This window comes from Leptinotarsa decemlineata, unplaced genomic scaffold (genome assembly GCF_025532065.1).
Source record: "Leptinotarsa decemlineata unplaced genomic scaffold, Ldec_3_MD MMD2_tig00000010_RagTag_RagTag, whole genome shotgun sequence".
Lineage (NCBI taxonomy): Eukaryota > Metazoa > Arthropoda > Insecta > Coleoptera > Chrysomelidae > Leptinotarsa > Leptinotarsa decemlineata.
Genome location: NW_027412538.1, coordinates 9,762,025 through 9,788,370, shown reverse-complemented (window position 1 = coordinate 9,788,370; position 26,346 = coordinate 9,762,025). Strand labels below are relative to the sequence as shown.

Below are 26,346 nucleotides of genomic sequence, written 5' to 3'. Positions count from 1 at the left end.
ATGTATTTGAATCACAAACGAACTATAACGATCAACATAAATCAGAAACTGACAACTGACGTCACGTAACGTCAAATTCCGTTTCAAAATCAACCTCAAGCTAGTTTCGAATCATCAGGAATACGTTTCAAAACATAGTTGATGTGACGTCATCGTTTCAACGGCAGAATGAATGTATTTGAATCACAGACGAACTATAACGATCAAAATAAATCAGAAACTGACAACTGACGTCACGTAACGTCAAATTCCGTTTCAAAATCAACCTCAAGCTAGTTTCGAATCATCAGGAATACGTTTCAAAACATAGTTGATGTGACGTCATCGTTTCAACGGCAGAATGAATGTATTTGAATCACAGACGAACTATAACGATCAAAATAAATCAGAAACTGACAACTGACGTCACGTAACGTCAAATTCCGTTTCAAAATCAACCTCAAGCTAGTTTTGAATCATCAGGAATACGTTTCAAAACATAGTTGATGTGACGTCATTGTTTCAACGGCAGAATGAATGTATTTGAATCACAGACGAATACGTTTTGAATACATGAGCGCCAGAAAACGCCTCTTGTGAGTCAGTCAATTTGAAATATGTCAGCATTGGTTTCGAAGGTTGTCACTTCAGAAAACCCAAATTGTTTAAGAATGATTTTCTATACTCAAATTATAGTATTCTATATCCAAAATGTCTGTGAGGCGAGTTAATCACATTTCAGTGAGCAAAGTTTGACATTTTGGTTCTTTGAAAACTCTCAATCAAGTGGAGGGAGTTCAAAATCCGAAATCAGTATGAATGCCAGAGGAAGGTCGATGGCGAGATCTTTGGACCGATCCAGTTACCAATCCACTTCTGAGTCAGAAAGGCGTTCCAGCAGAGCTCAGTCAGAAACCAGAGAATCACAAAAAAACATTTTTTACGATGCTTTGCCACCGACGGAAATCGCTCCGATTATAGACGATTCTGTCGGAAACGATGGACCTTGTGGTCCAGGGATAGACGTTTACGGAAAAGTTTTGGGGAGTACGGCCGATGAGACGATTCTTGTTGGGCTCCGACTGATTCGAAGAATGGGTTCCGCTCAAATTTCGGCGTCTGGGGATGCAGGGGAAGAATCTGAAACAGATACCTTAACAGAAGTGAGTAAAAATATGTCTATTTTCATTTGATAATAAAGAACCTTTCATGAAGCGCTCCCTATCTTTAATTTTGAATAAAACAAAGTGTCCGCTACAGCTTTTCTGGGTAGAGCGCTTCCCAAACGTTCAATTTTCCATTACTCTGGCGCATAAATCAGGCTGAATTTGACCGATTTATGTTGGAAACAACACAGCGGTCCTCAAATCCAACCTAAGCTGCGACTTAAGAAAACCAAACAAGAAAAAGTCAACCGGGGTCAAATCTCATTGGACAGTTCACATCACCTCCAGTTGAGATGGCCATGCCCTCAAATCGTTCGTGCAGAATATCCAATACGTCGTGTCCAGTTGATCCAATTCATAAGTTAGTAATCACCGACCTATAGTGCTCGTCGTTGACAGCTATGGCCTGGCCCAACGAATATGGACATACAGGATTGCTTACTTTTGAGATTTTATTAGACACGTCACGTGGTCTCGTGACGTAACAGTGGTGACTGGATTGAATCGGGACTGCACGGTACAAATTAAAATAAACAAATTTCAGGTAAATCCCTTATTGAAATAAGTTGATGGAGTAGTAGAAAGCCAAAAACTTTCTTTCCCATTATTTTTATATAGGATTATATACTTAACATAAATGGATTAATACTAAGAAAAAATGTTTTTTTTGTGGATGATAGGGCGAGCTATTTTGCTCTTTTTGAAAGTAAGAGGTTTCATCAGTTTTTTATTATTTTCGTGAAAACTGTAACTCCCACAAAAATTTTGTAATGAACTTTGTTTTAGATAATGATATTATCTAAAAAAAATTTTTTTAACTTTTTGTTCCATCTTCTATAATAAACGCTTAATAATCAAAAATATATATAAGTAATAAATTGTTTATAGTTGTTACAACTTTTTTTATTTATCTGACAGAAAATACATGATACGGTTTTTATTTTTTATTAATGAAATGAGAAATTTAGATAGAATAATTTAACTTAAACTTTGTTCGATAAATGATGAAATTGATAAATCTACAAATATAATACTACATTAGAGCAAAAAGGAACTACTTTGACCACTAAATATATTTGAATTTTTTTTGCATGAATGTAGAAGAATAAGTTTAAAAAACTAATGTATTACTTTATTTAATTTTCGATTTTTTTCTATTATCAAAATTGTTTCAATTTTTTTTAAGTGACCTATTTTCGTTAGCCTTTAAGTTATTATATTTTATTCTGATAATTGTTCTCAGTTTGCAAAATTCAAAAATAATATTTAACGGAAAATCTTCTCTTTTTGTAGTTTTTTCTTTAATTTACGACGCAAAGGCAAACCTATAAAAAAAACCATATTTATTTTAAGCAGTAAATTAGTAGAATACGTTTTTACCTAACAATTCATTTTCAAGGTCTCGTTCTTAATCATTTTTTGAAAAATGTTTAGAACAAACAAATCCATTTTTGAGAGTGAATTTATCCCCTCTTTTCCAACGACGAATCCATTATTTTTGCAAAGTTGTAGAAATCATATCCTTAGCAATAGGAAAAGAGTAAAATATTACATCAGTAACACCACTTTTCTTTATAAAGTCAACTGATTGCTTTTGCAAATTGATACTTCACAAATACGACTAGATATTTTAACTAAAAATTACAAGTTTATTTAATGGTTAGCCAATTATTGCTATTACTTACAAAAATGTTAATATTTTCAATTTTTACCTTAATTCAATTTAAAAATGTTCAAAAAACAAAAAATAGTTTCACAATGGCGAAAAACAAACCTCAAAACGGAAGAAAATAACAAAGTCTTATATGGCGTCTACTCGTTACACCAGTTTAAAAAATGTCCAAAAGCACAAAAAAATACGACTTTCACAATAACAAACTCAATGTTTCAGAAACCTAATTGGTATAGTTGAATAAAAATTTAATCAAAATATACAAAAACAATGTAATACTGTCCGAAAATAATCCTCAAAAAATGTTAAAATAACCCAGTCTTATGGCAGCTACTCAAAGTGTCACCAGTGTTACGTCACATCTGCTCGGCGCTTGTTTAACGTGGCGATATGTAAGTAAGCAATCATGTATGTCCATAATCGTTGGGCCTGGCCAACGTCGTTCTCAAAGAAATATGGACCGATGACGCCGCCAGACCAAAATCCACACCAAACAGTGACTTTTCCGGGGTGCATTGGATGCTCTTGGATCTCATGTGGGTTGGTACCGTCCCAAATTCGACAATTTTGATAGTTCACGTAGCCATTTATTCAGAAATGGGCCCCATTGCTAAAGATGATTTTTCGATGAAAATTGGAGTCACTTGCCAACTGTTCCAGGGCGCATTCAGCAAACACCAGTCGTTGCCTATGGTCATTTACCTTCAGTTCCTGGATCAGTTGAATTTTGTACGGATGCAGGCCCAAGTTACGATGTAAAATTCTCCAAGTTGTGGTCTGCGAAAGGCCGAGTTCTTGAGAGCGACGCGAAATCGACAGCCTCGGATTCTCCTGCCCACTCTCACAGACATCGGCGATGCTTTTGCATTTCGTCAACGTACGGGTGTTAGTCAATCATTTACTGAACCAGTGAACCCAAATGTATCCACCACATTGCGGTAGGACGATTATGGTGACTGTGAAATGGGCGAATATTTTCAAATATTCCAACTGAGGCGCCCCACGATATTCCAACTGGGGTGCCCCCCGATATTCCAACTGCCCCCCTCCCGTGGGGGTAAAAGAGGTTCGTTTACAGATGAAAATTACCTTTTCATCTCTGTTTTTCCATACCGGTTCATTTTCGGAGGCTGAAATTTTGTATGTAGGTTCACTTTATGTTCATTTGTGCAATAAAAAAGGCTTTTTAAATATTCCAATTGAGACGCCAGCCACGGTGGAAAAAGGCGCGTTTATAAAATTAATTTTGATATATCCTCCTCTTATCTGTCCATAATGTGATCAGTATAGCCTCTCAGAAAATGTAATGAATGAATATTTAGCGGTTACGGTGTTACCGGGCTACTATTACTACTACTAATAATAATAATAATATTTATTCACTATTTTTTATACACTTGGTAAGTCAGTTGTACTTCAAGCTAGTAAATATAAAAAGAGAAGGATATTGAGCACAGATTTACCTCTATATATACGCATATATTCACATACACACATATATACATACAGAAGGAAGGGTTAGCTCGACTGGCTAAGTTAAGGAATAACGTAGGGAATGAATCGGGTATAGCAGTCAGAGGCAGAAAGATTGTAAAACTCTTTTTTCTGTTCAAGCTTTCGAGACGTTTATTGTCTTTTCATCGGGAACTGAAAGTGAGGTTAAAATGAAGGTAACAAATGAGTAACAAAGAGGATCCTCATATTTGTGTGTCAAGATTTAAGATTGGTTAAAAACATGTAACATTTCGTAAGAATTTTGCGATAATATGAGATGATTGCATGAATAATGTAAAATTATGAATTTGGAAATTGAACTCAACAGGTTGTCAGACAATCATGTCAGCAAACATTGTGACGTAGCGCCCCTTTATATGATGAGGAAGGTCATTGACATAGAGAAGAAACAGTAGAGGTCCTAGAACAGAGCCCTGTGGCACCCCGAGTTATACCGTATTTGACTCAGATGTCGCTCCATTGCAGATTACAACCATTTATCTGTTTGTCATATAGGATTGTATCCAATTGATTATATTTCGTGGAAACCCGAGCATTCACAGTTTTTGATGAGAAATTCCGGGCACACTGTATCAAACGCTTTTGATAAGTCGAAAATAGTGAGATTACATAGTTTTTTTTATCAATCTCTGTGTAAATATAATTCAGAAGGTGATAGGAAGCTGTCTCTATAGATTTATTTTTCCTGAAACCATGCTGAGACATACATAGCAGCCTATTTGATTCCAAATGATCCATAACCCTGAGTGCTATAACTTTTTCAAATAATGTTGATATCGAGCAAAGCAAAAATATTTACCTATAGTTGTCCCTTTCTGTGGGATTTCCTTTTTTATATACAGGTATAACGAGTGTTTCTTTCAGAACTTCTGGAAAGTATTCTTGAATGAGAGACTGATTCATTAAGTATGTTGAAAGTAGAAGATAATATTTTCTTGATTGTTACAATTGATAGTTCATCAAAGTCTGTCATTTTTTTTGTTTTTCATTTCTTATAGGGCATTTATTATCTCATATTCCGTAACCGGATAGAATTGGAAAGGTTCAATAATGGTTATATTTTCAATAACAGTCCAGGGTAATGTCAAGTTTTGCCCGAAGTGATTGGATACGGAATTTTCAGCTAAATTTGAGAAATATTCAGCAAATGATTCACTTAATTCCTCTGAGTCAGTTGTAGACCCATTATCATGTTTAAGAGTTATTGTTTTTTTCGAGTTGTTTGTGCTTCTTCCTAATTCTTTATTTATAATCTTCCAAGTCTCTCTAGTTTTGTTTTCTGACTGGTTTATTTTAGACTTGATATAGTTTGTTTTTGCCAACTTTACATTATGTTTGCCCTCTTTCAAGAGAAACATACTTGTATTGTCCGCTGAAAAAAAAGCTGTGAACGTTGTAATATTCTTCTTTATACAGGATGACCTAGTATCAATTTTTGTTATCAAATGGAATGATATATTGCTTTCTGCATTTGGATTTTGTTAAAAAAGTGCTCCCAAAATATATGAGATTTTATAAGGATAGCTAGCGATTCAGACGTTATTCCAAACATAATATAAAATTTCGATCTGTCCACCTGAATTTATTTCACTCCGAAATATCCTGTGTTTTCGAAAATGATGCATTTTTGTTATGATTTTTGAACCACAGGGTATACAATCCCACATTTTTTGAAACACCATCCATGATGGTGTTATACAATCTTCACACTACACATTTTATGTAAGATACTGTTACGATTTCCTAGTGGGTAAACCAATACTTGACTACACTGTACAGTAATCAAAATTAACTTTATTTCATTGTTAATAGGTACAACCAAACGCTTTAACTAAAACTTCAACTATTATTCAAATGTCTATCGTCTTATTAGATCGCTCTATACCGCACTGTCCGCGAAATTTGACTATATTAATATGCTCGTGGGTAGCGTTTATATACGGCAATCGAAAGTCCTCAAAGGTGGTAGAGAAGTCGCCGGAATTCCATCGAAACGGCGCGAACATCGAACAAACTCGAAGCGCCGGCTGGCTGCCTGTGATTTTTGACACGTCACAATTGATTAACGACGGTCAATGGCGGCCTGCGTTATTTTTTTCAAGTAAATGTTTCACAACAATACGTTCTTCTACATGGTAGTTATATCAGTTGGACCGGTCCAACTCATCATCATGTATTATCAAGGTCAATGTATTCATCATTTTTCAATGGAGATTTTTCGAAGGGAATCATATATTGAATGAAATGTGAGTATTACACTTGAAAACATCGAGAAAAAATGTTTTCGAATTGTGATCTAGAATTAGAAAAAATCATTGGTCAAATTGTATGCGATAATAAGAAAACATCTTTATAATAAAACAGACTGTTGAAATGATTTTTCATTGAAAATGTGGACGGTTGAATAAATTAACCTTTTTATATAGATAGCTCATTCCATCAAAAAAACTTCGATCCTCTACAATTCCACTTAGAACCCTCCACACAAGGCAATATTTCAAAAATACCTGATCCATTAATATCTAATACTTCCATCCGGGCCATTTTTTGATAACTTCTCTCCTTCACCTCAAACTTGTAATCGTTCGGCGTATATAATTAAAACATTCAGAATATTTTTTTCTGGAAAAATATCAACTCCCCATAGAAAAAACTGCTTCTAGCACATGTTGACTCATGTCAACTTGAAATATGTCATCATTTATATCACACATTGTCATTTCAGAACACAAAAAAAAATCAAATCACTTTTCATCAAAATTTCAGTAACCCATTTCAAACATGGTCTGAGCTTCAGTTCCATATTTTGATTCATTCATTATTTCCAGTTCGGCGAAGAGGATTCTGAATCTGAAAGTAGTATGGCAGCCAGGAGGAGATCGAAGTCAAAATCTGCTGACAGATCCAATCACCAGTCTACGCCTGTACACGAAAGACGTTCCAGTCGATCTCACTCTGACTCCAGAGCAACTCTGAGTAACCATTTTCAAGATGCGCTGCCACTTGTAGAATCACCAGCAAGTGTTTCTAATAGCGAGGCAGGAAGGGAAGTCCTTCAAAATGGTCCGTGTGGTCCAGGAATGGATATTTATGGTCATATTTTTGGACCTACAGCTGATGAGACGATTCTTGTTGGATTGCAATTGATTCGTAGAGCGGGTTGCCAACCAAGCAACATGGAAATTGTACCCGTTGAATCTGTTGAGATACCGGCCGAACCTATTGCGATACCTGTCGAACCAGTTTCGAAACCCGTTGAACCTGTGCCGATACCTGTGGAACCAGTTTCGAAACCCGTTGAACCTGTTCCGATACCTGTCGAACCAGTTTCGAAACCCGTTGAACCTGTTCCGATACCTGTAGAACCAATTTCGAAACCCGTTAAACCTGTTCCAGTACCGGTCGAACCAGTTTCAAAACCCGCTGAACCTGTTCCAATACCTGTAGAACCAGTTTCTAAACCCGTTGAACCTGTTCCGATACCGGTCAAACCAGTTCCCAAACCCGTTGAACCTGTTCCGATACCTGTCGAACCAGTTTCGAAACCCGTTGAACCTGTTCCGATACCTGTCGAACCAGTTCCGATGACCGTTGAACCTATTCCGAAACCAGTTGTGAGTATAAATCATATTGTTCCTCAACAAATTGTCGCTTTTCTCATCCTGTAGGTGGATAGGTAATGATTCACCTCCATCAGGTTTCTACTAGATTATTATTATTGGTTGAGTTATTATCTTGTTTTTTTTAAACACAAAACAAAAACACTACTGGAAAAACCTTAAGGCGCTCTATGAGCGGTCCTTGTGCGAAAGTAGCGGTTCACGTTGGATTTGAATCGCTGGAAACTGAATTCACTTGGAAAACCGTTTTCAGGAAGTTTGTTCCACATGACCGCAGTTTTCAAAATAAAATAGTTCTCCAACAGTGAAATTTGAGGTGGACTGAGTTGAACCTAAAAACGATGAGCAGCCACAGCCCGTCGAGTTTTTGTGATATGTACCGCTCTTGGTGGAATCAAATGTGCCAAGTTCCTTGAAAATCTCCAACCTTTCTCGATGTTCCAGACTATCAACGTTGCAAGTGATCTTCGTGTTTCCAATCAGGAAACACGAAGGACTAACGAGGTCTTACCTTTTAACGTGTGATTCCTAACACGGTTGCAGAATCATCCCAGCTCCAACCAGATAAATTCTCTCGAGAAAAATATCTGGTCGAGGCAGGAATCGAACCCACGGTCTTCCGATCGTGAGTCGGGCGCACTACCACCGCGGCCAGTTCCATTATAGAAAATAATTTCAAGTCATCCGCTAAGCATAACCGCTCATAAGCTAAACTTTCACATAAGTCATTAATAAACAATAAAAACAAAAGAGGACCTAGGTTGGAGCCCTGAGGCACACCAGAAGAAGCTATATATGTTCTAGATTTATAACCGTTATAGGAGACGAATTGTTTTCTACATGTCAGATAGGATTGCATCAGCTGACAGGCAGTATTCGAAAAACCAAACTCATCAGTTTGTTGAGCAAGATACCATGATCAATTTTATCAAATGCTTCAGAGAAATCCGTGTATATAACATCAACTTGGCCATTGTTATCTAATTCCTCGGAAATAAATTGAGTAATAATGACCAGATTTGTAACAGTAGAACGCTTAATAACAAATCCGTGTTGATGTTGAGATAGTTGCCGTTGAACAAAAGCATATATGCGATTATATAAAATAATCTCAAAAATTTTAGAAAACATACATAAAATAGATATGGGTCTGTGATTCTCTATGTATTATTTTTCACCACTTTTGAATACAGGACATACTTTAGCTAATTTCTAAATATCTGGGAATGTTCCAGATATCAGACATGAATTAAAAATTCTCGTTAAAGGTTTTGCCAATGCTCCTGCACAAAAATGATGGGATCATATCTGGGCCTGATGTCAGTTTGTCTTTTAGTTGCAGATATAACCTCATTTTCTTGAATGGGGTAAAAATGAATATGAACATTATTATTCACTGTACCAACTTTGTTCGAAAGTAAGCCAGATTTTGAATACACCTCACTCAAAAAATTACTGAAGGCATCAACAATATCTTGAGGATTCTCGAGTTTGTTTCCTAAGTAGGTTACTGATCCTGGTATTCTTGTGTTGTTATTCTTAGAGTGAACATATGACCAGAATCTGCTGGGATCTCTAGACAACATTGTTTGCATGTTTGCAAGATAGTTATCATGTGCCGTTTTTATTTGGCTTTCAATCAAAGCACGCAAACGTTGGAATTCAAATCCATCCTCATCACGTCTAAATTTCCTGAATTTTTTTCTGAATTTAGCTTTCAGTTTAATGTTATTTATGATATCAGAATGAAACCATTCAGGATAAACATGACTAAAATTTTTTAATTTAGGTATATGATTCTCAAAAATGCCATATAAAATTGAATATAGGTTATCGACTTACTCATTAACGTCCTTGAACGTACCTAAATTTCTCCAATCAGTTTCCTATATCTCTCAATACAAAGATGAAAAGTTCGCTTTTTTAAAGTTATATGTGATGTTTGATTGGTTTAACTTGAAATTCTTCTCTTTGACGTGTATATCAGCTATTTTGATACTCAATGCAGGATGGTGGTTATCTTCAGGTACAAAAGACAAATTTTCATGGGCAACATAACCAGAAAAAGGTGAAAAAACTAGATCTAACATTATTTTATTGAAATTGAATTAACCTTTTTTAAATAATCTAACTGTTCCAAGGCATCAAAAAAACATTCAAATTCAACTAATCCAATCGTATCAGGTATATACAAAGCTATTAAGGAAAATGTTTTATGCTCCAAATGACATTTAACTTTAAGATATCAATCAAAGGAAACTGTATATTGAATCTATTAATATCCATTACTTCTGAATCTATGAAGTCCCTGAGGTGTGTGAGAAACACTCCGGGCATTTTTCAACTGGTGCGGAATTCTTTGATGAGGAGAGCAGAAGCTTGTATTACTGTTGGGGGTCGTCACTTTGAACAGTTGTAATAGTTGTTTCAATCAATTTTTATATGTTTATTTTCCTAATAAATAACATAGTACTTCTCCGAATTGTTTTTTTTACAAACTCCGAAATGAAGCACTTTCTAATTGAATAATTAAACCTGACAAATTTTTTTGATTTGGATTGAATAAGCAGTTCGATAATGCTCAGTTTTTGGCACATCATATTGCCCAAGTTTGTAGCACTGGTTTTTGAAGGCGGTGGAAACTTTTTAAAGTTGCTGCAAATTCAAACTAGAAGAATTCTTTATCATATTTCGGTAAAGTATTACATGAAGGACTTAAACTCGATTGGATGGTAGTTCTTCATCTGAATAATAAGTTATAATTGAACAGAGACCCTATAGATGTAGAAGCATGAAATTTAATTCGAATTATATTTACATATAGAGCCAACCTTTGAGACCCGCCATCCCAAGCAAAACAGTATCCGAAGAACCCATTTCTAAACAACCCACCACTGCTGCAGTACTGCCTTCCGAAGATCTAACCATCGAAGAACCTATTATCAGCGACCACGAAATCAGAGATGAATCTTCACAAACCGAATATTCATCGGCTGTAATGGAAACAAAGGATGATACTCTGAGCGATGTAGGCTCCCAGACAGCTTCAGAATTTTCTGTGGTGTCTGTGGTTTCGAATGCTCAATCTCAAACTGAGACACACGACGAGGTCCAAGAAGGTAAGTTTATGTTGGTAGTTCTGACTAAATAATTAAAGGTGGCTGATTTGAACAGAAATGTAAAATTTCTTTTTCAAATATGTTTGGAAATGACGGATACCATTCTCTTGAATGTTGTTCAACCATCTTGATAGTATATTCGAATGAATTCCATTTGTGAAACTTTTATTTTTTGGATATATATTAGCAATGAAGACTGAATGACAAAAATCAGTATTGACTCATAGAAAAGTCACTTTTTCAGTTTGTGTACCAAACATTCATAAATGGAATTGAAACAAAACTGTACCAAGGTTTCGGGTGATCACTTGTTTTCAAATCCTCATCGTGGATGGTTCGAACTACACATCTGTAAATTATCATGAAATATTGAAAATTCAACTTTAAACGCAGCTCACTTTTTTTAGTAATAGAAAAAATCATTGATACAAAACTGAGTGTAGGAAATGAGGAAGGCAAAAAGTCCAATGAAGACAAAAGTTGGTTTTAGATTTTATAATCCATATTTCTTTTTCTTTCCCCACACCCTTCTCCTACTGTACGTCTTGTACAAATTGAGACCTACTGGTCTCAATTTGTAACCATTCTTTTAGAAGAAACTGAGAGAATTATCATAGTTGGGGTAGAAAATTGTACCCCTTCTACCATCACTTAAATTAGGCTGAACCACGATTGCATTGTTATACTTAAGTGTCCTTGAAGAATAATCCTCAGTATAAGAAAACATCTTTCCTCACGAAGATGGTCTTTCTGGGATGGCAGAAAACCCAAATATCGGTTTTCCAAATTGCAGATTTGATACTTGAGCGAAAAACTGATTTTTGTGACTTTTGACGTTCAATATCTTCCGGCGCAGATACGAGATTTCATGAGACTTTCTAGACACCGTTTAGAACACTAAAATGAAGGTGTATACGACTGTATACGGGACTACTTTGCAAAAGACCGCCGCGTTGTGAGAAACATTGTTTTCCCAAATGTTCGTGCTTGCTTACTTTTAGTAAGGTGTTTGATATTTAATGATCAATGAATACGATAGGTTGAAGTTAAGGATTCTTCTAGGAACAGTGAGTGGGATAAAAATACGTTCAGTTTATAACTCTTCCTTGAATTGTATAGAACTATAACAAAAATCATTCAAAGAAAAAGTTCATGAGTGACATAAGCCATCGTATCTTTTCAATTTATTTTTTCATTATTTTAATTTTTCTTTCTCAAGTTGTATACCAAACGTTAATAGACTTAATTTTACACAACGTAATAAATGAAGGGAAACGATATATCTATTTTATTTACATGAATACGAGTATTATATATTTGTGACTTTTACTTTTGGAATTTTCCAAATTTGAATGGTAGGGTTGTTGTCGAAAAAAAATTGTGAAACAATAATTTCCTGAATTCGGTTTGTTCATGAAAAAATGTCGAAATTGAATAGTTTTCTAGAATTATTTCAAATGAAGAAAAGACAATTGAAACTTTCTGTTTTTTACCACTTTTATTTGTAACTAACGTTACTGCAGTTTCGTCCTCCAAGGACATTTTCAAACTTATACATTAAACTAACAATGGTTTATTACATTAGCCCTTATACAGTGTCACACATAAAGTCCGCATCAAATGGGATTTTTTTTGTTCATCTCTTCAAGCAACTTTTGATATCTCTATTAGGTTGTGCTTTAAAAATGATGCCAAATGACATGCATATGACCGATCAAGTGATTTTTCTTCCCTGTCAAATTTGACATTTTTTCCAAAAAATGTTCAGAAAAGCAGTTATTGCTCGAAATTTCGAAAATCGGTAAAGAAAAAAGATCATTGTTTTTTAATTTTTCACCCATATACCAATTTTTAGCTCTCTAGTACAAATTTAGTTTTTTTACAGTTTTTCGAATATTTGACATTTGCCGATTTCTCAAATTTAGCCAAATCTCAACAAAGTTAGTGCTTTATGCCTAACTTATCTTTCCAACGCATTTTTATTACCAATTGCAATTCTAAATACAACTTATTTCGCAAAAATTTAAAACACCAGAAAAAATTATGCCAAAAATGATGCAAAGTTGATACAGTTTTTAAAAACAGATAAATATTTCACTTCAATTATACATTTTGCGAAATAGCTTGATACATAAGCATAATTAAAAAACAATATCAATGAAAAGTCAATAATTTATTCTTTACTGCACTTTTCAAACAGTTAAACTTTGATTTACTAATTACGAAAAATTACAACGCAATTAAACTAAGGGAAGGAATTATACAAAAGTAATTTCACATTTACTAAATATCTTTCATGAGGTATGAATGAACAAAATTACTTCAGAAATCAATTTAGATTTTGTTGCCTAGAAAAGTAAACCGTAAAAAATTCTAACAAACATCTGTTAAAATAAAGTTATAATTTAAATTAAGAACACTAAATCAAATCGAAACATATGCCTAAACCATGTAAATACCAATAGAAATACAAAATAAAAAGTCACATTTCAGTGTGCCTTCCACCACGTTCAATGCAATCAATTGTCCTTTTTGAAACATCTTTAACTGCATTCTTTACACTACGGGGGTTTCGTGCTTACAACACATTTTCGAATAACTGCCTCTAAATGGTTTATATCTCCAAAAGGTCTTTGCTTATACACCTTTTGTTTTGAGTAACCCCACAAGAAGAAATCTAGTGGGGTTATATCAGGAGATCTAGGCGGCTAAAAGTGTTCCATATTGCGACTGATTACTTTGCCCCTAAATATTTCCAAAAGACGCTCTTTAACCACCCTTGTAGTATGAATAGGTGTACCATCACACTGATACCACACAACATTTCTTACTTGAAGGGGAATATTATCCAAACCTTCAGATACTTCGGTATTCATAAAGTGTAGGTAGTCCGCAGAATTTAAATTATGTCTAAAAAAGTATGGTCCTGTAATTTGATCGTTTAATATGCCACATCATAAATTCGTCTTAAACGAATATTGATCTCGACATTCGATTACGAAATGTGGGTTTTCTTTTGCCCACCACCTGCAGTTTTGCGAGCTCACAACGCCATTTGAAGAGAAGGTCGCTTCATCTGTCCATAAAATTTGATAAGGAAAATGATAATTTTCTTCTTTTTCCCCTTGAAACCAAAAAGAAAAATACAAGCGCATATCGAAGTCCCTTTCTTTTAATGTATTGATAAATTTCGGTTTATAAGGCGTACATTTATTTTTGTGTAATATACGTCGTACACTCTCTCGGTTAACATCTGTTCTATCTGCAATATCTTGAATACTTGATTTTTTATGTTCTACGACATCCAAACATATTTCAAATTCCACTTCTTCAGTATGTCTAGAAGGCTGATGTGCTTTTCTAAAATTACTCTCAACCGAGCCAGTAGATTTAAACTTAGCTATTATCCTTCCAACTGTTGACTGATGAATATTTCTTGCAGGATGTCTGGCATTGAAAATATCAGCTACTTGTCGGTGACCGGTATTCTCGCCGCATATTAAAACGATTTCAATTTTCTCTTGAAGATTCAGCATTTTCAACAACACACTAGACAACGAATAAACTATTTTAAATCTAAAACTGATAAACACTATTTTGAGTTATTCAACAAATGTCATATGACAATAAAATATTTTGCTTATTCAGTTCAGTTCAATTGTTTCCACAGTACCCTTAGTTTAATTTCGTTGTAATATTTCGTAATTAGTAAATCAAAGTTTAACTGTTTGAAAAGTGCAGTAAAGAATAAATTATTGAATTTTCATTGATATTGTTTTTTAATTATGCTTATGTATCAAGCTATTTCGCAAAAAGTAGAAATAAAGTGAAATATTTATCTGTTTTTAAAGACTGTATCAACTTTGCATCATTTCTGGCATAATTTTTTCTGGTGTTTTGAATTTTTGCGAAATCAGTTGTATTGAGAATTGCAATTGGTAATAAAAATGCGTTGGAAAGATAAGTTAGGCATAAAGCACTAACTTTGTTGAGGTTTGTCTAAATTTGAGAAATCGGCAAATGTCAAATTTTCGAAAAACTGTAAAAAAACTAAATTTGTACTAGAAGCTAAAAATTGGTATATGGGTGAAAAATGAAAAAACAATCATCTTTTCTCTTTACCGATTTTCGAAATTTCGAGCAATAACTGCTTTTCTGAACATTTTTTGGAAAAAATGTCAAATTTGACAGGGAAGAAAAATCACTTGATCGGTCATATGCATGTCATTTGGCATAATTTTTAAAGCACAACCTAATGGAGATATCAAAAGTTGCTTGAAGAGATGAACAAAAAAAAATCCCATTTGATGCGGACTTTATGTGTGACACTGTATATAGCACCCCTGTAAGTAATAATAGAGGTAGTTGGCTTGATTGAGTGCCTGAAATTACAATTTACAATGTGGATGTGCTAATTTTAAAACCGGTGAGTAAACTAAATCGATTTGATCATTTAACAGGTTGCACCCGCAATGTTTATGCTCAATCAAGCCAAGTACCTCTCTTATTACCTACAGGGGTGCTATATTTAAGGGATAATGTAATAAAACATTGTTAGTTCAATGTATAACGGCTATATCCATCAATTTAATTATTTCAAACTCCCTTAAATGAATACTATTGATGAGGAATCGAAAACAATTGTTTTTACCCAGAATTGTCCATTTCAAAACTGAAATCAAATCATCTCAGTAGAATTTTCGTATCAGTGTTCTTTCATTTATTACATTGTGAGTGATAATAATTTCATTCAAATTTATGAATGTTTAGTATACGAGTACAAATTGAGAAAGGAAACTTGATTTCTATGCAACATTTGGGCAGAAAAGTTCGTAAGCCGACATGGAAAAAAATTGCTGATGAAATTGGATTTTATTATTCAATATCTTTGTCATCGAGAGCCATATAACGATTATAGCGGTCATATACAATACACCATTTTTATAGCAAGGGTTGTCTATAGCTTCAAAATAGGTCTCAGTTTCGACAAATAGCTCTTCATCGGCGCTAAATTTCTTTCCAGCAAGTTTTCTCTTGAGATCCGAGAACAGGAAAAGTCGCTGGGGGTCGGATCTGGAGAATACGGTGGATGCGGGATCAGTTCGAAGCCCAATTCATGCAATCTTGTCCTCTTTCCCATTGATTCGTGACACGATGCATTGTCTTGATAAAACAGCATTTTTTTCTTCAACTGGGGCCGTTTTTCTGCGATTTCGTCCTTCAATCGCTGGAGATTATATCCATTTGGAAAAACGTTCTCAGGAAGTTCATTCCACATAAGCGCAGTTCTCCCAATGGGAGAGAGTTCTTAAACAGTGAAGTTCAAGGTGTACTGAGTTGAACCTCAAAACAATGAGCAGCCACAGTCCGTCGCGTATTTCCGATATGTACCGCTCTGGATGGAATCGAATGTGACAGGTCACTTGCACACCCCCCGTGAAAGTATCTATGAAAGAGAGACAAATCTTCAACCTTTCTTCGATGTTCCAGACTATCAAGGTTGCAAGTGATGTTTGCGTCTCCAATCAGGCGGATGGCTCTTTTCTGGATTGAATCGAGCAGCTTCTGGTTAAGTTTAGGGGAGGAGCACCATGCATGAGAACAATACTTCAAAGAAGGTCTGATCTGAGCTTTAGAAAGCATCAGAAGTTGTTGAGGTTTGTACAGTTTTCTTGTTCGGAACAAGGTTCCAAGCTTTTGGGAAGCAGCCTTTGAAATTCCAGCGACATGATTGTGCCGAGACATATTGGTGTCCATTTTAACCCACAACAAGCTTATCGAAGCAGAAAGCGGAGTTGTCTGTTCTGACATTATTATATCCGGCTCAGGGACAATTATCTATTTGGAGAAAACCGATGCCTGAGTTTTTGTGGCATTGAATTACCTGGCTACTTTCACCGCGATTCGAAATCACTTCTAGATCCTTATCAAGATATGCAACCTCCTGCTGCCGGTGAAGATTTGCATCCACAAGTGGTAAGAGGCAAGTGTGCTGTCGTCAGCAAAGCAATATGCAATAAAAACAGGGTTGGGGACAATATGGAACCCTAGGGAACACCAGCGTGGATAGTAAAAGTATTCGAAAGATATTCATCGACGGCCACTTACAGGGAACGTTCTTTGAGGCAGCTGGAGAGCCATACACAAACTAACATTCCAACATCTGTGAAATTTGTACACGTATCTTTTGGAGGTTATGGTTAACTAAAAATCAATACTAGTAGCGCCATCTGTCAGTTAGCCTACGAACTTTTTGGCCCATCTAATAACTGATGTGCAACATAATTATTTCTGTTGAACCATTTTCATCGCTGCTCGTTAGTTTTTCATTTTTTCATATTCATTTGTTGTATCCGCTGTATTTATTTGACAAGTAACCCTCTGAACGGTTGATATAGTATATGTAAGCGCACACAGACTAAAAGGAATGGTATTGAGCCTGCCTGATGAATGATATGGTTATGATGACGTTTGCGGACACATAAAAAATCTCAGCAAACATGGTGAGATTTCTCATGTGTTGCGTAGGAAATGGATTCATCCATATGAACAAACCAAATGAAAAGGGGAGGAAAGAATATTGTCACATTTAAATTCACTCATCGAATTCTACATCAGACTTCACCTAGACTACTCTATAATAGTAGAAATAGCATTGGAATATAGGCCTTCATGGCTGGCGTTAATGTTTTGGTTGGTTTCCGGGTTTTGCCGTGGTCTTTGGTTATAATTTCCACACGTTTCGACTGCAACTGCGACAGTCATCTTCAGTGGTATGGTCGAAGTATTCTTTTTGATTTGTCAACTGGAACGCCAAGAAGAATACCTCGGCCATGTCACTGAAGATGACTGCCGCAGTTACAGTCGAAACGTTTGTAGATTATAACGAAAGAAGACCGCTGCAACACCCAAACCAACCAAAACAATAGAAATAGCAGCAAAAACTGTAATTATGGCTCATAGTTACAGTATGGGAAAGCAAATGCATTACTTCGTCTACCTTTCGGTGAACTAGCAATGGTTTCGAAGACAGTGGGGAGTGCAGGAAGGTTTTTCATGAACGTCAACAGGACTTGGTGCCTTTCTATCCATCTTGTTTCACACAGATTTTTCAAACCATGTTTTCCTGGCTTGGGGTCATCATTTTCCTCTCTTCTTCCAAAGCTTCTTCCAAAGATTCAACTCCCATGGCATATCTGATGCTACCAACAGAACAAGCTTTCCTTAAAGCCAAGTTTAGCCTATGATAAGCACTGTGGCTGTAGATTGCAAGAGGCTGGATCTGGGTAATGCGGGCTTGCCCACACTTAAATATTCCATTCATTTTGGAGGATCCATCAAAAGCTTGTTTTCGGCAGTTAGCCAAGGCTAAGTTTATCTAGCTCTTCTAAAATTGTGTGACCTAAAGTTGAGCTTTATTTATATATTAGGTTTTATCAATCTAAATCGACCTGATTTTTCTTTCCCGATCATAAACTTTATTTCACCAAATTATATCTAGTGAACGTTCAATCCTCTGGGGAGGGGGGGGGCAGGTGCCTTTGGTGTCCCCCCATTATACCCGCCACTGACTATAAGTAAATTATCCTTACCTGAGGTGTGGGAAGGGGTTTTTGAGGTAACTCTTTGTCGGAAAGACCAAATGCCTAGAAATTTCTGAATGGAAGTATCAAAAATAACTTTCAAAAAATAAATAAACAAGAAGAAAAACAAATAAAAAATATAAAAACCAAATTATACCACCACTTTGAGGGTTTTTTGAAAACAAGTCACCCGACAACAGGCAATATATTCGCATTTTATTATGTATGCCTCTGATAATAATAATATGATTATTTCAGAACAACAAGTTTCAGCAGCCAATCATAACACAAAACCAAAAAAAGGTTCTCATCCAGAAAACACACCCACAATATTAAGTAAGTATTCCAAACAAAATCAATACCATTGCAATAATAATGAATATTTCATCTATGCCTACACGCAATTCCTAGGGATACATACGTTTCGTCAATCAAGTTAGCATTATCAGAAGTTATACTTTCACAATGAAAGTTACCAAATAAATGTCAAAGATAGTTGGCACAGCTCTAGAGTGGTTTTAGCCAAGTTATTTGATTTCGCAATTTGTATTGCTCTTATATAGTCAACCAATGGTAATTAAAAATGTTTCAAAAGGATAAATGGGTAAACATATCTCTGAATGAGCATTAGACATCGCTAAATAAACTTACTCGTATTTTTCTTTCGTCTTCAAGGACTTAGGTCTACAAACTTAAGTCACTTGCGTTAGAAATTTGAAAAATATATTCATTGAGCCGGAGCTCAAGTATAAAAGTAGAGGTACAGCGTGGGTTCTAGCTCAAAATCCCCTGCATGAAAGTTAGGTCCCATTCCCTTCGAGCAGAACTTTGTGTAACACCGAACGCGAGGTAGATCTGATTTTTTTTTTATTGAGACGAGCAGCTGTATGTGTGTGTATGAATGAGAATCTGATGACGTAGGCAAGGGGTAAAATACAGAGATAGTAGAATCGTAATACACGGCGGATGCTGAATGTATACACATAAGTAGGTTGAGTTAAAAAACAGCTACTGCTGACCTTTCATCATCCTCGATTGTGAAAGTTATATCAATTGTATTATCTATATCAATATTAAATTTCATCAGTTAACTCATCACATTGATTGTATATTTGCTATAGATGATGAATACAGACAATTTATCAATACTATTCATTATTATAAGAAACAAATCGCACTGAGTTGTATCTTCGTTAATAATACTCAAATCTTGATGTGTGGCACACAAATGAAAAGAAAAGGGATGCTGAGTTTATTGACATAAGATAACACAAAGGTTGTAGCCTTCCGAAAAGTCATATAATCGTTAAAAATAGTTGGATCTAGAAATTCCTAGAGGACGAAACTTCCAGATATCTTCAAAAGTACTTCCTTCACCAATGACATTCATCGGTGAATCATCAAGATGAGTAAACCTCTGAAGAAGCCAGCCACTCGTGCTAGTGAAACGTCAGGATGCAGTTCCAAACTACGACGGCCTTCAAACCCGAATGAAGATAGTAACACCGATATAGAGGTGATTGTCGGCGAAAAAGAATTTTTACGTTTTATCCCGTGGATTAACCACTGAATAATCAAACTCAACTTTATTTCACTTTAAATACAACGAACACTTCATCTAATCTTCAACTATTATTTGAATGTCTATCGCCTTACTAAATCACTTCGCGTACCGCACTGTAACGTCCACTTAACTATGTCGATATGCTCGCAGCTAGCATAATCGAATGCCGTAGAAATTTCGCCGAAGTTCTGTCGAAGTCGGTAGCATTATTCTCGCTGCTTCTCGAGTGGCGGGGAATCATCGTACATTCGCGCGCTCTTAGCTACGTTACCATTGGTTTATGGCTATCAGTGGCGGCCGGCGTTATTTTCTTCCGGATATGATTCACAACAGAATGTTATAAAACGAACATGTTTCATTTGCCCATCCTGAAATACAATTTTTGAAAGTAGTTTGGCATATTTTTCGATGATGCAACTTGGTTGCAAAAAATGTACCCCAAAAAGATTTTTTTCAAAGTTCTGGTATAGATAAAACGTATTTTCTTTTGATTTGAAAGTATTGTTTAACTTCTTCTCAAATATCCCTTCAATTTCGTCGCGTTGGTAATAGTTCAATTTTTATTGACTTCATTTATTTTATAGATTCCATTTTTTGGGCTTTTGAATCTCACGTCTTCTGGGCTTTTTATAGCAAAATTATTTCCCAAGCCTTTTCATTCCACCTCACCTATTTACTTTTTTTGTCCAATCAAACTATTTCATTGTATTTTCCACAATTTTTTTGAAACTATGTAAATAACTAATTTTTGGAATTTTCATGATAACCTTCTATCAATCTTTTTTCAGAATATGATAGGCATAATACCATTCCGAATGCCTCTCACAAACAACCGTTAACAGGGATATGCTGCCTGTACTACAATTTATTTGAAATTACAAATTCGTTATTATCTAGGATTTGCTAGATAATCCTAACAGTATATACTCATCTTCCTTATTTTCATTAGCATTCTGAACAATTGTATTTCACATAAGTGATATTTAAATGAAAAAAAATTAAATATTATTTTCAGGACTGATGTCTCATCCCCCTCCTAGTAAAGAATCGAATGATTCCGAAGAGTTCGTCCAAGCAGTAAGTGAAATTCAGTCAGAGGAATCTGCTGTACCCGAAGGTTCCTCTGATGCCAAACAAACAACATCTGATGAGACTGAAACATTAAGCGATAAAGATAAAGAGAAAAATAATGAGGACACGCTCCTTGTAGAGGAAGCAGTTGCTGAGGAGGAAACTGCCTCTGAAAAGGGAACGACCACTGAGGAGGGGACAACCCCTGAGGTTGAGGAGGGAACGAGTCCTGAGGAGGGAACGACACCTGAAGAGGGAACGGCCCCTGAAGAGGAAACAGTTCCTGAGGAAGAAATGATTCCAGAAGAGGAAGAAACTGAAGACTCTTCCAGTAAGACTCTCATAGAAGATGAGAAACAAAATGTTCCAGAAAGAGAAAAATCAAAGCCAGCACCCGAGCAAAAAAAAGACAGTAGCAAAAAATCCATTATGAAAAAGAAGATATCCATCAAAGAATCGATTAAATTAGATAAAGATAGAAAAGAAAGTCAGTCATCAAAGTTTGACGATTCTGTATCGTCCCCTTTGAAAAGCGAAACGACATCACAATATTTCGAAGACAGAACTAGTATAGACAGTATGGGAAGCAGAAAGAGTATCAAGAGTTCTGACAGAGACAGCAGTAGGAAGAGTATTGAAACTGCCAAAAGTGAGAGGCGCGAGATTCAAAGGATCAGAAGTGACATAACTCCAGATCAAAGCGTTGAAGCTGATCAAGATGATTTGATAATTGAAGAGACAGGAGAAGAGGTCTCGCAGAAGGTACCGTCGACATCTTCTGAAAGAAGTAAACCGCCGGTAACAAAAACAGAGAAGGATTCTTCGAGTTGGATCAAATCCGAAAAAGATTCAAGTGAAACTATATCGTGTACGTGTACATGTTCTATTAGAGCTACCCCTTACAAAAGGCCGGTGGAGCGAAAGAAAAAGCGCGTTTGTTTTTGTTGTTCGTGCAGTGGCGATAAAAAATCGGTATACCCACTACAAAGTTTTCTTCCGGAAACTCAGCGAAAGATGTGTGCTAAGTGTTGCAGTAGAAATACGTACGTATTAATACTACTATAACAGAGATTGAAAAGAAAATATTAAAACTCTAAATTAGGTCGAAGAGGGCTTATTTGGATAATACAGAGTGTTAATTAGGTATGTATCATAAATTCAACAGACGATTCTTTAGGTAATTTTAAGACGAAATGTTCATATAAACATGGGTCCGCAAATCCTTCGTTCTCAAGATACAGGGTGTTGAAATAAAAATTAAAAAAAAATTATTCGTGAATATCTTAAATATCTTTTACCTAATTGTGTTGTAATTTGGCAGTGGTATTTATAACATTAGGGAGCTAATTTAGCCCGAATGTGATTCAATTTATTAAGTCCAGTGGCGTCTCGAGCGAGATTTGAACGAATATTTTTGACTTAAAAATGTACACCACTGACTTTCATGCAATTTTCATTATTTCTTTGAATTTAGCAATTAGAAATACAACTGTTTTGTCTCTTGAATTTTTTTCGTATCTTGCTTAGTTTTTAACCTAATTGCATATCCCTGGACCTCACAAGGAATATTATGGGGAATTAAATGTTTCTTTTGGAAATTATTATTTTTACAATTTTTCATTACTAATTATGTAACAAAAACAACAAATATTAAATAACATTAACATCTAGACTAACGAATTGCACTAAATTAAGTGTTGGAAATGGCCTCCTTCGGCTTCAATACAACCGTCTGGCCGCCGCATCATTGAATTTCGCACTGTTCTGAAAATACCTGGCGTTATTTTTATTATGTCACATGAATTAATGGGGATTAATTAATAAGGGATTCATTTCGGGGGAGCGAGGTGGCCATGGGTGTGGGCCTGCTCTCCCAATCCAGCGATTATGGTAATTTTCATTCAAAAATTGCCGTACCACTACACTAAAGTGTGGTGGAGCACCATCGTGCATGTACCACATACAGAATCTTTCCATGACTGGAATTTCTTCTAAAAATCCAGGTAAAACAAATTCTCAAAACCTTCGGTATTCTTCTCCATTAAGTCTAGGTGGAAGGAAGTGAGGCCCAATGAGATAGTCACCGACAATTTCAACCCAAATAATAAAAGAAAACTGTTCTTGAAAATTATTTTCTATCGAGGCGTGTGGATTGTTTTCGGGCCAAATGTGATTGTTGTGGAAGTTAATAATTGAATTGCGAGAAAAACAAGCTTCATCTGTAAACAATATTTGACTTAGGAAACCTGGATTTCTTCTTATTTTACCGCCTAACCAATTAGCAAAAGCTAGTCTTACAGGCAAATCTCTGGGCAATAGAGCTTGCACACGTTGCATGTGATAGGGATATAGCTGCTGGGCTCTTAAATTCTGCCACACTGTGACACGGGTAATATTCAGTTCTCCAGCTATTTTCCGAGTACTGGTGTGAGGATTTACTTCGATCTCATTTAAAATAGCTTCTTCAATTTGAACTGTTCGTACCGTTGCAGGCCTCCCAATGACAACCGTCGATCTTTTAAAGCTGCTTGTTTCAGAAAGTCGTGCATGGAGACGTACAAAAGTTCTTTTGTTAGGCACTACACGCTGAGGAAATCTTTCATGGTAATGCAGCATTCGAGTTTCCGCGATCCATTCCATAACAGAAATGCATATCTGCCATATCACTGTTAGTAAATTGAACCATGTTTTACAAAAATGGTTCGAAAAATAACCACTAAACACACGTTTTATAACAATCATAAATTGAAAGCTCATAAAGTTGACAACAACTGTCAAGTTCTTTATTAAATGCTGCAATCGTTTTCTAAGGCAACTCTTGGTTATGGTATTTTCAGAAGAGTGCGAAATTCAATGATGCGGCGGCTATACGTTTATATTGAAGCCGAAGGAGGCCATTTCCAACCGTTAATTTAGTGCAATTCGTTAGTCTAGATCTTAATGTTATTTGATATTTGTTGTTAATGTTACATAATTAGTAATGAAGAATTGTGAAAATAATAATTTCCAAAAGAAGCATTTAATTCCCCATATCATTCCTTGTGAGGTCCAGGGATATGCAATTAGGTCGACTTTTTTTTCTTAAAAACCAAGCAAGATACGAAAAAAAATCAAGAAACAAAAAAGTTGTATATCTAATTGCTTAATCCAAATAAATGATAAAAATTGCACAAAAGTCAGTGGTGTACATTTTTAAGTCAAAAATATTCGTTCAAATCCAGCTCGAGACGCCACTGGTTTTAATAAATTGAATCAAGTTCGGGCTAAATTACCTCCCTAATGTTATAAATACCATTGCCAAATTAAAACAAAATTAGGTGAAGGAAATTTAAGATATTTACGAATAACTTTTTTTATGTTCATTTTGACACCCTGTATCTTGAGAACGAAGGATTTGCGGACCCATGTTTATATGAAAATTGCGTCTTAAAATTACTTAAAGAATCGTCTGTTAAATGTATGGTACATACTTAATTAATAACCTTTATATTAAACTGAATCACCAACAACCAGAGTACATCCCTCTCACAAATTTTAAGTAGCAAAATAATTGTTTTATAGCTATCAGAAGTGTTCATTAGTGAAGCAAGTGTTTTGCTATATGAGAGTTGTTTGACTTCAGTACGAACCTGCCGCCCCATTTCTTACTGCGTTTTTTCTTTCATTTTTCAAAAAACCTATTCCAATCTTTCTTCCTGTACTAGTTTGTACATGTCCGTCGCCGGGTGTTTGTCAAACTTTTCTGCACATAATATGGGTTGCCCATATGATCCAATGTATCATTTTTCAGGTGTCCTTCAAGTAGTGGGATTGCAGTTGTAACCCAACCCAACCAAAGGAATTATATGTATATTTTAACTTCGGTGGCAGTGCTATACAGCCCCTCCCCAGCCTGATAACGTAGCGTTGGGAGTAGCAGTTCTATCACCTGTCTCGATAGGAAGACTTAACAGATTGTCTCTGGTCTGGATTCCTGGACATACTGGCCTGGAAGGCAATGAGGCTGCTGACTCCCTTGCAAAGGAGGGTGCTGCAAGCAGCTTCATCGAACCAGAACCTGTCATTGGCATCGCTTTAGGCTTTGCCAAACAAACATTGAACACCTGGATGGTAAGAAGATTCATGGACTTCTGGCAGAATCTTCCAGGATTGGCTCACTCCAAGGCGTTTATTCACCCTTCGAAGCTTGATACAAAACAGTTGTTGGACTACAGTAGGGATGAACTACGATGTCTAACAGGCCTTCTCACTGGTCATTGTCATTTGAATCATCATATGCAGAGATTCGGACTATCGGAAGACAGTCCGACAGTGGAAAATGATGAAACATCAGAGCATATACTTTGTGCTTGCCCCGCCTTGCACCAGTCATGTTAAAATTTTTATAGCACATTTTTAATTTCTCTCTAAAAATGTCCGTATAAGTAAAAATGTATCAGAAAAGTTAAGCTCCATGATGATTTTGTTATGTATACATGAATTGATGACAATTAACAATTACAATAATAGCTCATGTAATCAGGACCTGGACTTGATAAGTTCATATTACTCTTTCTTACATTTGTGCAGATCCCTTCGACTTGTTATATTTATTTTTCAGATTATTCAATGTTTTACGCTCGAAGAAGTCTTAGAAATATTGTACAATTTTTAAATATTTCGAAAATTCTTTCAAGTGGTACAAATCTCAAATTTGATATTTCAGAGGTTCCAACCCGATAACAGAAACTGTTCCTAGGAATGTCTCTGAATTGGCCCAAGATTACCCAACGAATGTACCTGTACAGTCGGAAGCCAAAATTGTGAAAGATATGAAAGAGTTCCAGAAAGGAGATGGAAACTGCCAAGCACTCAAAATAAAATATGCTATAACTAAAATAACGGATTTTGGCAAGTTCACCACTTTCGAAATAATGAAAAGTACGAGGAAGAAACCCAAAACGATGCCAGTGGGTCTCGAAGGAGTATTTGTGTTGAGACGGACTCAGGTTTGATTTTTGGAACTTTGAGTACTGTTGTCTTGATATTGCGTGGTTAATAAACATAATCATATCGCA

General features: G+C 35.7%; 1 protein-coding gene across 3 annotated transcripts; it reads left to right on the top strand.

Moving 5' to 3' along the window:
• The first annotated feature begins 593 nt into the window (after positions 1-593).
• LOC111511196 (uncharacterized) lies at positions 594-26,346 on the top strand. 3 transcript variants are annotated; one of them, XM_074171422.1, is made up of 6 exons: positions 594-1,142; positions 7,161-7,946; positions 10,777-11,071; positions 18,913-18,990; positions 21,234-22,157; positions 25,995-26,134. In XM_074171422.1, coding segments are annotated over exons 1-6 (2,433 nt in total). In that variant the 5' UTR covers positions 594-794; the 3' UTR covers positions 25,997-26,134. The 3 variants fall into 3 exon arrangements, with proteins under 3 accessions (XP_074027523.1, XP_074027522.1, XP_074027520.1); XM_074171419.1 differs by having other exon boundaries at positions 596-1,142; positions 21,234-22,332; positions 25,995-26,346; XM_074171421.1 differs by lacking the exon at positions 18,913-18,990 and having other exon boundaries at positions 595-1,142; positions 21,234-22,332; positions 25,995-26,346.